The sequence below is a fragment of the Psammomys obesus genome, unplaced genomic scaffold (genome assembly GCF_907164565.1).
Source record: "Psammomys obesus unplaced genomic scaffold, mPsaObe1.curated_primary_1811, whole genome shotgun sequence".
NCBI classification, from domain to species: domain Eukaryota; kingdom Metazoa; phylum Chordata; class Mammalia; order Rodentia; family Muridae; genus Psammomys; species Psammomys obesus.
In genome coordinates, this window is record NW_026591598.1 from 15,984,846 (window position 1) to 15,998,898 (window position 14,053).

The window sequence follows — 14,053 nt, forward strand, 5'->3', positions numbered from 1 at the left end:
TTTTAACCCTCCTAGGAACTTTTCAGAAAAGTTCGAAGCATCTTAAATAAACTGACACCGCAGATGTTCAACCAGCTGATGAAGCAAGTGTCGGGACTTACCGTGGACACAGAGGAGCGGCTAAAGGGAGTCATCGACCTGGTCTTTGAGAAGGCTATTGATGAGCCCAGCTTTTCTGTGGCGTACGCAAACATGTGTCGGTGCCTAGTAACGGTAAGAAGAGAGGAAGCAGTAAAACCAGAGTCGCCAAGAGGTATATTCTCCCCTCGCTGCACATTCTTCCCAGAGTGTTATTGGGGCAATGGAAAGGGGAGAATATATTGGTAGTGCTGATGTGTAATATCCTCACTGAAAGAAAAGAATCTTGCTAAAGTAATGTCTTTCCCCTCCTCTAGGGGATAGTACAGAGATTCACTTGAATTGGCTGTAATGTGTCTGGAAGACTGATGAAGGCTTAAGTTAGTAATGTGGAATTAAATTATAGACAACAACTTTATTCTGGAGTGTCATCTTACAGAACTAGAGCAGGTGCTAACTTTAACATGAACTGAATTTGAAGTTCAATTAAGTGTTCTAATTCTGGCCTCTGAAAATTAAGAGGTAGCTGTCTTATCACCAAAAATGTCCAAAATCTGATCATTGTCCTCTCTTGCTGGACATAATAGCTCCCATCTTCAAGTCCTGGCATTCAGGAGCATTATCACTAACAGTTCAAGGCCTGCCTAGGACACCAAGTAAGACCCTGTCATCCAAAAAAGAAAAATTCTTAAATTGTCCATAGCCATTAATCTAGCCCAAAACATACATACAAACATCCCATAAATAAAAAAACTAAATCTTATTTTTAAAAAAGAGAAGCAACTGAACATTATTTAAAAGCATAAAATTTTTACTTTGGACAGTCTTTCAACTGCTGAAGACAGTTGTGGACAGGGAAAGAGGAGGAGTGAGAGAATGAGACAGGCTGGAACTGGCTCTGTGCAGATGCCAGCAGCAGCCTGCTGAGCCTCCCCTGCTCTCTGCTGCTAAGTCACTCTGCCTTGTATGTGCACATGCATGCCGCGAACAACCAGATTTGTTCATTTCAAAGGACAGACTCAGTGTTACAGTTCTGCAAGTTCCTTAAGACTGCGCATCAGGACAAGGTGTGTGCACACACGAGTGTATGTGCCTGGGAGGACAGGAGAGCATCAGTTCCCCTGTAGTTACAGGCAGTTGTGGGTGCTTGGGAACTGAGTCTGGGCCTCTGGAGAGCAGCACGTACTCTTAACCATCGAGCAGTGCCCTCGGCCCTCAAACATTGTTCTTGGTTAATTGATGGAACCTTATCTCCAGCACTGAACTGGATCAGTCATGTCACCAGCCACCAGCAGTGTCTAGAGACACTGTTTGTTGGTGTTGGCCTCTTAAAGAGCAAGGGTGCTGCTGTATACTGCAAAGGGAACGGACAGTTTCGGACAGCACATAGCTTTCCATCCCGAACACTGTAGTGTTCAAGAAACCCTAGCACAATGTTGCTGTCGAGGACAATATGTATTTTTATTATGTAGAAGAATTTTTAAGCCTTTTCATTTTCAGCCTCAGTGCCATTTAGATAGCTTGTAGAGCACACACCCACTTATTCTCTTTGTTTGTTATTGCTGTGGTTTTGGTGCAAGACAGGAAACCCAGGCCCTTGCGCATGCTAAGTAAGCTATGTTACCAGTGATCTACCCAAGCCTAAATGTACCTCCATTTCAACCCTTCTTGGTGACTGGAGCCCATCCAGCACTGCAAAAATGAGTGAGTGAATGAATGAGTACGTCCTCATGTGTCTTTACAGTGATTAGGTAAATCTATTCTAAAGAATAGACTGGAGTCCCTTTTTTCTGACGTTAGATATATTGAGGAACTTGATGGTACAGAGTTCTTTTACAAACTACACATTTGCACATGGTGCTTTTCCGTACCACATTGTTCTAAGGCAAACCATGTACAGTTTCAGGGGATTGTAGGAGAACATCATGCTGTTGGTGTCATAGCTTCTCCCAGTTGAATTAGAAATGACTGAAGAAGCCTGCAGGACACTCTGCAGACTAGAAGGCACAGGCCTGGAATTTAACACTGTAAGACTTTAAAGTCTTTGGTACTTCCAAAACAAGTGGCATAGAGAAAAATGATTTAGAGAAATATCCTGTAGTAATGATGATGGTGGGAGTATCATTGCAAATTCAATGCCAGCCAGTCCCTGTCTCAGCAATAAAAGAATAAATATACTATCCAGGCATTGGAGTTCATTCCTGTAATCTCAGCACTCAGGAACAGACACAAGAGGACCATGAAACATTCAAGGCCAGCCTGGGCTATGTACCAAGTTCTAGGCTGGCCAAAGCTATATATAGCAGAACCTATTTTCAAATAAATGAAGAAATATAAATAAACAAGTTTTTAGTTTAAAAAAAAAAAACCCAACTAATTATTAACCTTAAGTTGCCATGTTCTGTTTTAATTAATTATAGTCAAAATGAAAATTCTCACTTCAGAATGTCTCTAAATTACATCTTTGCTTGTGAGAGAACAATTGCCTGCATACAAAAGTGTGCTGGCTTGCTTTATGCCAACTTGAAACGAGCTAGAATTGTCAGAGAGGAGGAGCCCTCCATAAGATCAGGCTGTAGGCAAGCCTGTAGGGCATTTACTTAATTAATGACTGATGTGGGAAGGCCCAGCCCATTGTGGCTGAGTCCACCCCTGGACTTGTAGTTCTATAAGAAAGCAAGCTGAGTAAACCATTGGAGAGCACGTCAGTAAGCAGCACTCCGTAGCCTCTGCATCAGCTCCTGCCTGCAGGTTTCTGCTTGAATTCCTGCCTGCACAGCTTTTAATGATGAGCTGTGAGTGAAATAAACCCTTTTCTCCCCAATTTGCTTTTGGTCATGGTGTTTTATCCCAGCAATAGTAACCTTAACTAAGAAAAACAAAGTAAAGAACTTGAGCAGGTGCCATAGGGCAGGCCTGAAATTCTAGCAGGCGCATCAGGAGGCCAAGGCCCTTAGCTAAGTAGCCAGGGTTTACATGAGACCCTGTCTCAAAAAGCCAGAGGGAGAAAATAAAACAAGAACTTAAAAATCCCCTTTCATTCCCTGTGAGTTCTCTTGTATCTTATCTGTGTGTGTGTGTGTATGGCAGGTGTGTGAGCCTGGAACATAAAGAATGAAGCATCTGGATGTTATGTCACACCCAGAACTTGCAGTGTTCCCCTCGAAAAGCTTAGAAGCAAAATGGGGAAGGAATGACAGGATTGAGAATAGGTTAGACTCATCGGCAATGAATTGAAAGCAAGTCTGGCGATGCACACCTATAAGTCCAGCACTTAGGAAACTGACAGGACACTCACAGATCTGGGATTACAGATCAAACACCTGCCTTGGACAGTAGGATGTGTCTAGAGTGAGCCGAGTGAGGAGGCATGCACAGCGCCTGAAGCAGTACGGGCACTTCAGAATGAACACTGTATTTGAGTCTTGCGGGTGTCCCTCTGCGTGTGTTTCAGGTGTATCTGGTAAAGATGCCTTTTCTTGCTTCTATGCACAGTGTACATAACCTGTTGTACAAATTGGCCCCTGAAAGAAGATTGCAGTAGATCGAAGCAGCCACATTTGAGCCATTGCTTTACAGTGGTTCACGTTTCAGAGTAACCGTCCTGTCAGACTGGATGCACTGTCAGCACACAAGTGCTTGTCACTTACAGTTCCTCAGGCCAGAATGTGCTTTCTGGGAAGATGGCTGCTGTGTCACAGCTCAGCCCAGTATGACGGCCTGCGCTGCAGCAGCACTGAGTGCCCAGCTGCCTGTACTTTCCAGTTTCATTATCACAGCGCTTATAGCTTCGAGAGCTTTGTCCTTTTAGAGACAAATGTCTTTTCTCCAGCCCAGCATGTATGGCAGCACACAAGTGCTCTTACTTAAAGAGATTTCATAGCTGACATTCATGTCCAAGATGGCTGACCCTGTGCCGGCCACCATCACCACAAGGAGCGGTGTTGTTCTGTATGCTTGCTCTCTCTGTTAACTCAGGCACGTTGTTTAGGAGTGCCTTATGTGTATATAGCAAGTAGTGAGTCATAGCAAGTAGTGAGTCTTTGAATCCTTAGCCTGGCTCTTCCGGCCTAGCTTTAAATATTCCCCTGGACATACAGCATAGGCCATTCGTTTCTCATTTAAACATAGGGGGTGGTTGTTTTAAAGACACTGTCTATTATCACTTAGACTTCAAACTCACTCTGTAGCTACAGATGGCTTTGAACTCAGATCCTCCCTCTCATCTGCACCTCCCAAATGCTGGGATTGCAGGCCTATGCCGCTTTACATATGCCAGCCACAGCGTCTCTCTTGAAGACTGACAAGCTTCGGGCCCTGGTGTGACAGAGTAGACCTGGCCGCACTGGGATAGCATTGCTGTTCTTTGTGGGGGCTGATATCAGACCTATGGTAGCTTTCTGAACTGTAAGGCTTGATTTGCCTTGCTTCGTGAGCTAACGTTTGCAGCTGCAGTGTTGGCCCTGGGCTGGTTAGAAGACAGGAAATGATCTTTCCTGCTTCATAGGGAGCACGTTGAGCAGTGCTCTCCAGTATCACAGGTCTGTCCTCCAGGTCCACCATCCCTTCAGCCTTGATCAGCGGGTGTTGACATCTATTTGGTTGATAAGATTAACTCTTGATAGTATGTCTGGTCTAGTACTTGTGAGGCGGAGGTAGAGCAGGAAGATGAGGGATTCACCATCACGCTTGGCTTTATAGTGAGGTCAAGACTAGCCCGAGCTACAGAAGGTCCTATCCCAATGATAAATCAAAGTGAGCATGGCATTAAGTACTGTAGTGTTTCCATCCCTGCCCGCTACAACCAAAGCAAGAAGGACACCGTTTTCGCCCACTGGGCCCAGGCAGTATATTCGTTTTGGAGCTGTTGGATCCACTTTGTGAGTTCAGAGACACCCTTTTGCATGTTGCACAGTAACCGCAGGAGAGTTTCATGTTTTGGTAGAATGGATGCTGCAATCTGCTGTTTAATAAAAGGGATGGTGAGACAGCTCAGTGCAGAAAGGTGCTTGCTCAACAACCCTGTGACCTGAGATTGATTCCCCTAACCCATGTAGAGAGTGAGACTCCTCCATGTGAATGCATGTACACGTGTGCACACACACACCTCCTACATACATACAGTAATGATAAACGAGATTTAAACCAAGGGTAACCCTCCACGGTTTAAAAGTCTAGACATTTGCAGGCAACAACTGCACTGGAAAGATTCCATGGCAGCTTGAAGCATATCCACAAAAGACAGAAGGTATATATGAGTGTGTGTCTTCTCTGTGTAAGAGTCAGGACAGCTTTTCCATTGCACCGTGTAAATGACTGAGGCTACATTTTTGAGCGTGCTTACCTGTGTGTCTGTCTGCAATAAGTAATCTGGCTTCCTTTGTGCTTTCCTCTCTGAATGCAGCTGAAAGTACCCATGGCAGACAAGCCCGGTAACACAGTGAATTTCCGGAAGCTGCTGCTAAACCGCTGCCAGAAGGAATTTGAAAAAGATAAAGCAGATGATGATGTCTTTGAGAAGAAGCAGAAGGAACTGGAAGCTGCCAGCGCTGTGAGTGCTTCACATCATACACTGTCAGAATTGTTGACAATGCAGCTGCCTATGGCACCTGTGAAGGGACCTGTTCGGTGGGTGGGTGGGTGGTTGAAGGCATTTTGTATTGGTGTCAAGGAAAATGCTTTAGTCCTTCTATTGCCAATTGTTAAGGGTACTCAGGTCCACAGTAGAAGCCAGTCTAGCCTTGGGCCTTACAGAGGTTGCTAGGTCCACAAATCTTGATGGATGCACACTTCTGTGTGTAGGTCTGTGTCAGGGCCTCAAAGGGGATTTGAGCCCAGAAGGAATAAGGCACTGTATCTTAGGTGCTCTCACCTCCTCTTTACACAACAGCCAGAGGAGAGGACGCGGCTTCATGACGAACTGGAAGAAGCCAAGGACAAAGCCCGGCGGAGATCCATCGGCAACATCAAATTCATTGGAGAACTCTTTAAACTCAAAATGCTGACGGAGGCCATCATGCATGACTGTGTGGTGAAGCTGCTAAAGAACCATGACGAGGAATCCCTGGAGTGCCTCTGTCGCCTGCTCACCACCATTGGCAAAGACCTGGACTTTGAGAAAGCAAAGGTAAAATCCCAGAGGCTCAGAAGGCTGTGTGAGGGTCAAGCGCAGTGCTCCACCCCATCCCTGCAGTGCGTGATCCTCCTGGCCTGCTCATTGCCAAAGTTTGACTGACAGTGCTCTTCACCTCATTTGTTTTAGATCTAAGGTGAGGGGGGCCCTAACTCTACACCGGTCAGTTGATAGGTCTCTGAGTTGTTCCATCCTGCTCTTTTTCTCATGACCATTTTACAGGTTGTAAGCTGAAATGGGTTAAGAAATGGACCAGGCCTAAAGAAGAGCTAATAGGGTTGTTTGTTTGTTTGTTTGTTTGTTTGTTTGTTTGTTTTTCTTGACAGGGCCTTACTGTATATCCTGAGTTGACCTCCCTGGGGTGGCATCACTCTGCCTACCCCAAGTCACTTCCTTTTTAGTTGTTTGTTTTGTTTTGAGACAGGGTCTCACTTTATAGCTCTGCCTGTCCTGTAATTCAATATATAGACCAGACTGGTTTTGAACTCATAGAGACCCACCTCCCTCTATTCCCGAGTGCTAGGGTTAAAAGAATAGGCTAGGGTGCCCAGGTTTCACTCGCTCTCTTAAGTTTATGGACTAATCAATGACATGGCCACCTAACCATTAGCTAGGAGACTATTAAAAGTACTCTAATTAAGACACAGCCTGCAGGTGTCCACATAAAGGCAACAAATTGAAATGCTTCACTGAAGTAATGTCAAAGTGAGTCACCTAGCGGTATGTTTGCTTGTGACAAAAATCCCAAATCCCATAATTATACAAGATTGGGGGTTATTTCTCTCCATGTAACCAGAGTTCAGAATTAATGCCTCCGGTTTTTCTGGCCTAAGCTTTCAGCATCCTACAACTTACTCTGCTTTCATTAGTTTCGGCAGAGATCGTAGGAAATGGAGCAAAAGACCCAGTGGTGTCTCCTAGAGCTGCGGTATAACATGCAGGAGCCTAGCAGGAGTGTGCTTTTCATAGTGCATGCACACTCTCCATTAACTGCTATCACCGGGGCCAGGGAAGTAGTTGAATGGCCATGCTTGCTTGCTTGCTTGCCAAGCCTGCCAACCTGAGTTAGCTCCTCAGGGTCCACGTGGTGGGAGGAGGGAACTAATTCCAGCAAAATTTCACCCTTGCTTTCAACCATAAGGTGGTAATCTATTTTTTTTTTTTTTTTTCCTCTTGAGACAGGGTTTCTCTTTGTAGCCCTGGCTTTCCTGAACTCACTTTATAGACCAAGCTGACCTTGAACTCATATCCACCTGCCTCAGCCTCCCGAGTGCTAGGATTACTGGCGTGTACCACCTGCAAGATACTATTCTCAAATCACCTAAAAATCTTCTTGGTACCTTGGTGAAGTACCATTACACATCTGTAATCTCTGCACTTAGGAGACTGAGGCAGGAGGGTCACAAGTTTGAGGCAACCTGGGCAGAGTTTACACCCTTTGTAATAAAAGTGAAAAACAAAAGAAAAGTAAATGGAAAAAAGAAAATTGAATTTCTCAGCCAGAAATCATGGTGGTTTTATGTGTTGCAGCCACGCATGGACCAGTACTTTAACCAGATGGAGAAAATCGTCAAAGAAAGAAAAACATCCTCCAGGATTCGATTCATGCTTCAGGATGTGATAGACCTCAGGCTGGTATGTTAGGTTTCTATCAGTAAATGCCAGGACCAAAGCAACTTGGAAGGAGAGGGTTAGTTTCAGTTCACAGTCCATCCTGGAAGGAAGTTAGGGCAGGAACTGAAGCAGAGGCCAGCGGGGGATGCTACTGAATGGCTTGCTCAGCCTGCCTTTTTACACAACTCAGGACCACCTGCTTAGGGGTTATACACACCTGCACTAGGCAAGAAAATGCCCTACCAGTTTGCCTACAGGCAGTCTGGGCAGAGACATTTTCTCAGTTGAGGACCCTCTTCCTGGATTATGTCAAGGTGACAAAAAGAAAAGGAAAAAAAAAGTGCAAATACAAAATCATGTTGAAGTCGCATTTGTTTCAAGGACTTGAATGAAGAAGACAGTGATGTTTGTGTAGGTGAAAAGTTGGTTTGCTTCATGTCCAGCACTGAACTGACCCGAGAATGGTGCTGTCTGTTGGGTGTCTTCTTTTTCTTCAGTTATCAAACCACCCTGCAGCCTGACATCAGTCATCTGAATTTAGTGGTGGTCAGTGAGACTCATTGTACACTCAGCAGTCCAGTCTCGTCTCTACAGTGAACATGTTGAACTAAGCCTTGTGCTTTGGTTTTTATGGTGACGCTATTGCTACCATTTAGATATTACTAAAATTTAACAAGATGAGTGTGTTTCAGTGCAAACTCACAGATGTTGCTCTTCTGCGCTCTGTGTACTCTGCCACACCAGCTGAGGTGATCATAGGCCTCCCTTTCTCTTGGTTTAACAGCTAAAGTGACTACCTCAGCTGAAACCATAGTCTCACCTCTTCCCACTCGGCATCAAAGAGGCCTCTTTGTCCTGCTCAACCCAGGGGTGACCTTAATAGCAAAAGCCTTGGCCAGTTGATCAGAGCTCCCTTACATGCTAAATTCAACGTTTTTTTCCACTCGTGTCTCCGAGACACATGCTCATTTCAATCATTGGCATAGTGGTTGGGATAGAGTGAGGCAAGTTTTGTCTCCTGAGGAGAGTCAGCTTTGTGTGGCATTCTAGATACGGTACCGGAGTCATGTCATTGAAGGGAAAATGGTCGTCACCTTTGATGTAGCACCATGAACATTAGCACCTAGTGTTACACGGTCCTGGGGATCCTTACTCTTCTGGTCCACTTCCTCTCCTCTTCCAGTGTCAACAGTTGTGACGGCTGCCTCAGCCACTCCTTTACTCTGACTTTTATGCACCAGTTGGAATGTATGCTGCACACCAAGCCAGAGTTGGTATTTTCTTAGCTTGCATTCCTAGAGTATACAAAATATCTACAACAAGCTGAGAAACTAGCAAACTTCTCCACATAGTAGGTATTTTATATGGTTCCCTCAGTCTGTGTACCCCTGGCTATCCTAGAACTCACTCGGTAGACCAACCTGTCCTCAAACCCACATTCGCCTGCCTCTGCCTCCCAAGGGCTGGTTCTAAAAGGTATGTGCCACCACAACACAGCAAAAGTATAGTCTTTTACTTTATTTTTATTTGTAAAATTACTATATTATTGTTCTTGTGTGTGGTGCTGAGGACCAAACACAGCCTTGCACATAATGCACAGTTAACAAGCCAGGTTATTAGCCCTTTTTGTCAAATTCTGCATCACTTGAATGATAACCTAATTTTCTACTTTATAGTGCAATTGGGTGTCCCGAAGAGCAGATCAGGGCCCAAAAACTATCGAACAGATTCATAAAGAGGCCAAAATAGAAGAACAAGAAGAGCAAAGGAAAGTCCAACAGCTGATGACCAAGGAGAAGAGAAGGCCAGGTGAGAGCCGAGATGGCCAAAGTGGGGTACGAGGTGCTGGGAACTCTTAGGTAAGAGCTGGGAATGAGGTCACAAAGAACAGAGAGGTGGTTGTCAAACAACACCAAAACACCTGAGACTAACCATTGAGTTAGTACAGAATGGAGTGTGTGTTGACATGTGCAAAGCCAAGCCAGGCATTCACAGGCTTGCAGTGAGCATCTTCCCTCAACACTGTAAGAGTTACACGCAAGGTAAGAGAAGCAATGGAAAACGGCATTCTTTGCACTGCAGCAGCATGACCCTTCAGGAGGCATTGTCCGATGAGTGCACAGGGTTCCTCAGTTCAGATGTGTTCTCTGTTAATGTAAAAGTTTACACCTAAGAATGATGTGAAGTTTTAGAGAGAGAGATGGGAAACAGGAAGAAACCTTTATGTGAAGGTGGCCTGGCGTTATAGAATGGCTGGCATTTGAAAGGACTCTAGTTATGAAATGAAATAAATATTTACTTCCAAAAGGAATAAACCAGTCTTACTGGAGTGCAGTTTCAGGGTTGAGGTGGAATGGGACAGTGTTTACTGGAAGAACTGAGATCAGGGGCTTAGTTTTGGTCCCTGCTATTTTAAGTATGCAAACTTGAATGTGTCAGGCGAGTGCCATGTAAGCAGACAGCCTATCACTTGTTTTGTTTTGTTTTGCTTTTCCTTTTGGTGCTGTGGGTAGAAGCTAAGGCCTTGTGCACGGCAGGCAGACCTGCTGCAGTTGATCTCTGGGAAGCTCCAGATGTGTGGCTTATTGCACGAGTCAGAAGGGTTCATTGAACTCCACTGTGCAACTGCTTCTGAAACCTAGTGCGTAAGGAGCAGAGAACCTGCCAATAAGAACAGAAGAGAGCAGGGCTGGAGAGATAGCTCAGTGCTTCAGAGCACTGGCTGCTCTTACTGAGGACCCAGGTTCCGTTCCCACCACCCATGCAGCGTTTCACAACGACCTGTCTCTCCAATCCCAGAGACCCAGCTGTCTTCCAGCCCCCAAGAACATATGCATGCATATGGTTTGTAGATGTGCAAGTAGGCAAAAAAGCCATACATACATAATTTCAGATAAAATTTAAAAAGAAGTAGACTAGAGGATGAGAGGGCAAAGGACAAAGCAGAAAGGCGCTTGCTGCCTGAAATCATCCTCTGACTAAAGGTTTGGAACATCGGAGCAGAAAGCTTTCCACAGTGGTCACTTTATTTTAAGCTTGTCACAGATGAACATAAGTCCTGTTAGTGTCCCCTGTGCTGGAGTGAGTATCTCTATGGAAGATTGCTGACTAAGTGACATGCATGGCTGGTTCAAGAAGTGGGAGTGTTCAAAACATGAACTGTGGCTGCCTGGCCCTGCATGTCAGCTCTGCTGTTTCCTAGCTATATGACCTTTCACACGGCACTTGCTTGCAAGGTAGATGCCAGGAGTTGTCCAGAGTGGCATCTGGCTCAGAGTGAGTGTTCAGTTACTACTGTCTGGAACTTAGCACACACACAGTGTTGCCATAATGGAGCTGCCAGGAGAGCTGAGGCTTCTGGGAGCAAAGTTTACATTTGCGTTTCATGGACTGCCCCCCACCCAGGACTTTATGCTTTCCAGGAAGTGACTGTCATTTACTGTTGAGCAAAACGGAGCAAGAATCAGAGAAGTTGTTAAGGCCTAATTCATAGGAGATGCCCATATGAGTGTTTAACAGCAGAGTGACTGAAAAGAGCTAGAATGTAGGCGTCGGTGAAAGAAGAGATGAGTGTGTGATGGGCACTGGCATCGGTGGCAGACAGTCCAGCAGCTTTCAGAAGGCAGTGCTGTGATCACCAAGTTCTGAGTGCCTGCCACTTAACAGGGCCATGTGCTGGCAGCAGTAAGCAAGTACTGAAGTATAATGTACCATTTATTCAACAACTTCCATGGAACAATTTAGAAGAGAGAAATGTGGGGACGGCAAGGTGCAATTTTCAAGTTGTTGTTTTGTTTTTTTTTTTTTTACATGGCATGCCATGGAGATCAGAGAACAACTTGAAGAAAACAGAGAACAACCTGTTTTCTCCTTCTGTCATGTTGGTCCCGGGATTGAACTCAGGTTGTCAGGCTTGGCAGCAGCTGCCTCTACCTCCTGAGCCACCTCACCATCCCAGGGGTTTTTAAACAGGAAGACTGGGCTCCCTGCTCATGCTGCTGCTGCTGTACCAACCAAAGCAGGTGTGGGTGGGAAGTTCTGTGCACGTCTTTGGGAGAAGGACTCGGACAGAGGGAAGAGGAAGCACAAAGGCCCGGCAGCTGTCCATGCTGAGACAGGAGCGGTGTATGGTAGAGCTCAACACCTATATAGAGAGGCCCCCCAAGAAAGAGCGGCCAGAGGCAGTGGGGACCAGAGTACCGAGAGCTCGGTGGAGAGTCTTATCTTTCTCATTGAGATGATGACAACTAGATATGTTTCAAACAGGAACTGTATAGAATCACACCAAAGCCACCACGTAGAGCAGAAGCTGGAGGCTGAAGACAGGGGGTCTTTATTTGGGAAGTTAAAGTGGAGGTGCTAGCGTTGAACTCAGCATCCTTTAAAGGGCTCCATCCATTATATTAGTGGTTTCTTTGGTTGGTTTTTCAAGGCACGGTTTCTCTGTGTAGCCTTGGCTATCCTGGACTCACTTTGTAGACATGGCTGGCCTAGCTAATAGAGATCTGCCTGCCTCTTGCCTCTCCGAGTGCAGGAGTCACAGGCGTGTGCTACCTCACCTGGCCTGTCTTTTGAGACAGGGTCTCACCATGTGTCTAAGCTAGCCTGGAACTCGTTGTATAGCCCAGGCTAGCCTAGAATTGATGATTCTCCTGCCTCTGCCTCCCAAACTCTGGATTGACAGGTATGTGCCACCATACTGGCTTTGCAAATATTTTAAATTTGGACCTGGCAAGATCTAACAATTAGACCTGAAACATGAGAGAAAGAGAAGTCAGGGTTTTCCTCCTAAGCATCTAAGGGTTGGAGAGGGAGGAAAGCATATATGTTCCATAGTTACATAGTGAAGCCCATCCAATCCTCCCTAAGGTATAGATGCAGTCTTTGTTACCCTGCAGACACTGCACTTAGCCCCACTTCAGCCAATACCTAGTCGTCATTTGTGTCTTCTGTTTTCATCTAAGTAATGTTTGTTGAGAGCCAGGGTGCTTGTGCTTTGCATTTTCTCAATGTGCAGATAAAGAGCCTCCAGGCCAGGTGTAGTGACATGCCTCCATATTAGCCACCCTGGTCTGTCTCAAAAAAAGAAAAAGAAACTTTCTCTTAACAGGACTGTCATAAATATTCAGCTTTGTGTGTCATTCCTCAGTAGACAGTATTGCTCACTCAGTGACAAATAGACTTGAGGTGATGAGAGACTGACATGTCTGTCCTCCATGCAGGCGTCCAGAGAGTGGATGAAGGTGGATGGAATACTGTTCAAGGGGCCAAGAACAGCCGTGTACTGGACCCCTCCAAATTTTTGAAAATCACTAAGGTGAGTATGATATTTTAAAGAATTTGCAAATTGAGGTGCACGCCTGTAAACCCAGTACTTAGGAGGTAGAGACAAGAGAACCAGAAACTTAAGGTCATCGTCAGATACAACTGGTAGCATGTTTAAAGCCAGCCTAGGTTTTATCAGGCCCTACCCTGCCAGCCCTCAAATGTGTGTGTATTGGAGATTTAAAACACACACCCATACACAGACATAGTAACAAAGCCAAGTATGGCAGTACACACTTGTAAATCTAGCATGTAAAAAGTTGAGGCAGGAGGTTTGCTGTGAGTTTTTAGCCAGTCAGAGATAAATAAGCGGACAAAGCAGTTTTTACATAACTCGGTATTGTTGTATAAGAATAATCATTTGAAGCTGTGTATTTCATTTGACAAGTTTGTAAGCTGTGCTGAGCAGAGGACCTAAGTACACCCTGGAAACCAGTGTGGCCATCACACTGTTTCTTGGAGCCACATTTAAGAAAAGCCTTAATATAGGGTAGTGGTGGCACAACACCTTAAATCCCACCACCCAAGAGGCAGAGGTAGGCAGATCTCTGTGAGTTCGAGGTCAGCCTGGTCTCCAGAGTAAGTTCCAGGACAGCCAGTTCCAAGCTACACCGAGAAACCCTGTGAAAACAAAACAAAACAAAAGACTCAGGGCTTGCCCCTTAATAAGCACAGTTCCAGTTTATGGTTGGTTGCTTTATTCTTTGAGGCAGGGTACCCTGGCTGGCCTGGAATTTGCTTTGTAAACTAGGCTGGCCTAGAGCGTTGGCTCCCAGGTGCTGGGATTAAAAGGCTTGTGCCGCCTTGCCCAGCATATTCATGTTTCTCAAACCCAAGCTCCAGACAAAAACTTGTTGCTAAAGTTGGCTGTATCACACTGAAGAAAGCCACTGTAGAATATAC

The 14,053-nt window shown here is 45.3% G+C and overlaps 1 protein-coding gene across 15 annotated transcripts in view; it reads left to right on the forward strand.

Annotated features, from left to right (window-relative positions):
- Eif4g3 (eukaryotic translation initiation factor 4 gamma 3) overlaps window positions 1-14,053 on the forward strand; it is a 219,345-nt gene that overhangs the window by 176,525 nt on the left and 28,767 nt on the right. For all 15 annotated transcript variants that reach the window (XM_055610875.1, XM_055610877.1, XM_055610876.1 and 12 more), the window contains 6 exons: window positions 16-213; window positions 5,483-5,629; window positions 5,969-6,205; window positions 7,742-7,846; window positions 9,502-9,634; window positions 13,048-13,142. In XM_055610875.1, the coding sequence (XP_055466850.1) occupies window positions 16-213; window positions 5,483-5,629; window positions 5,969-6,205; window positions 7,742-7,846; window positions 9,502-9,634; window positions 13,048-13,142 (915 nt within the window). The remainder of the gene's footprint in view (window positions 1-15; window positions 214-5,482; window positions 5,630-5,968; window positions 6,206-7,741; window positions 7,847-9,501; window positions 9,635-13,047; window positions 13,143-14,053) is intronic.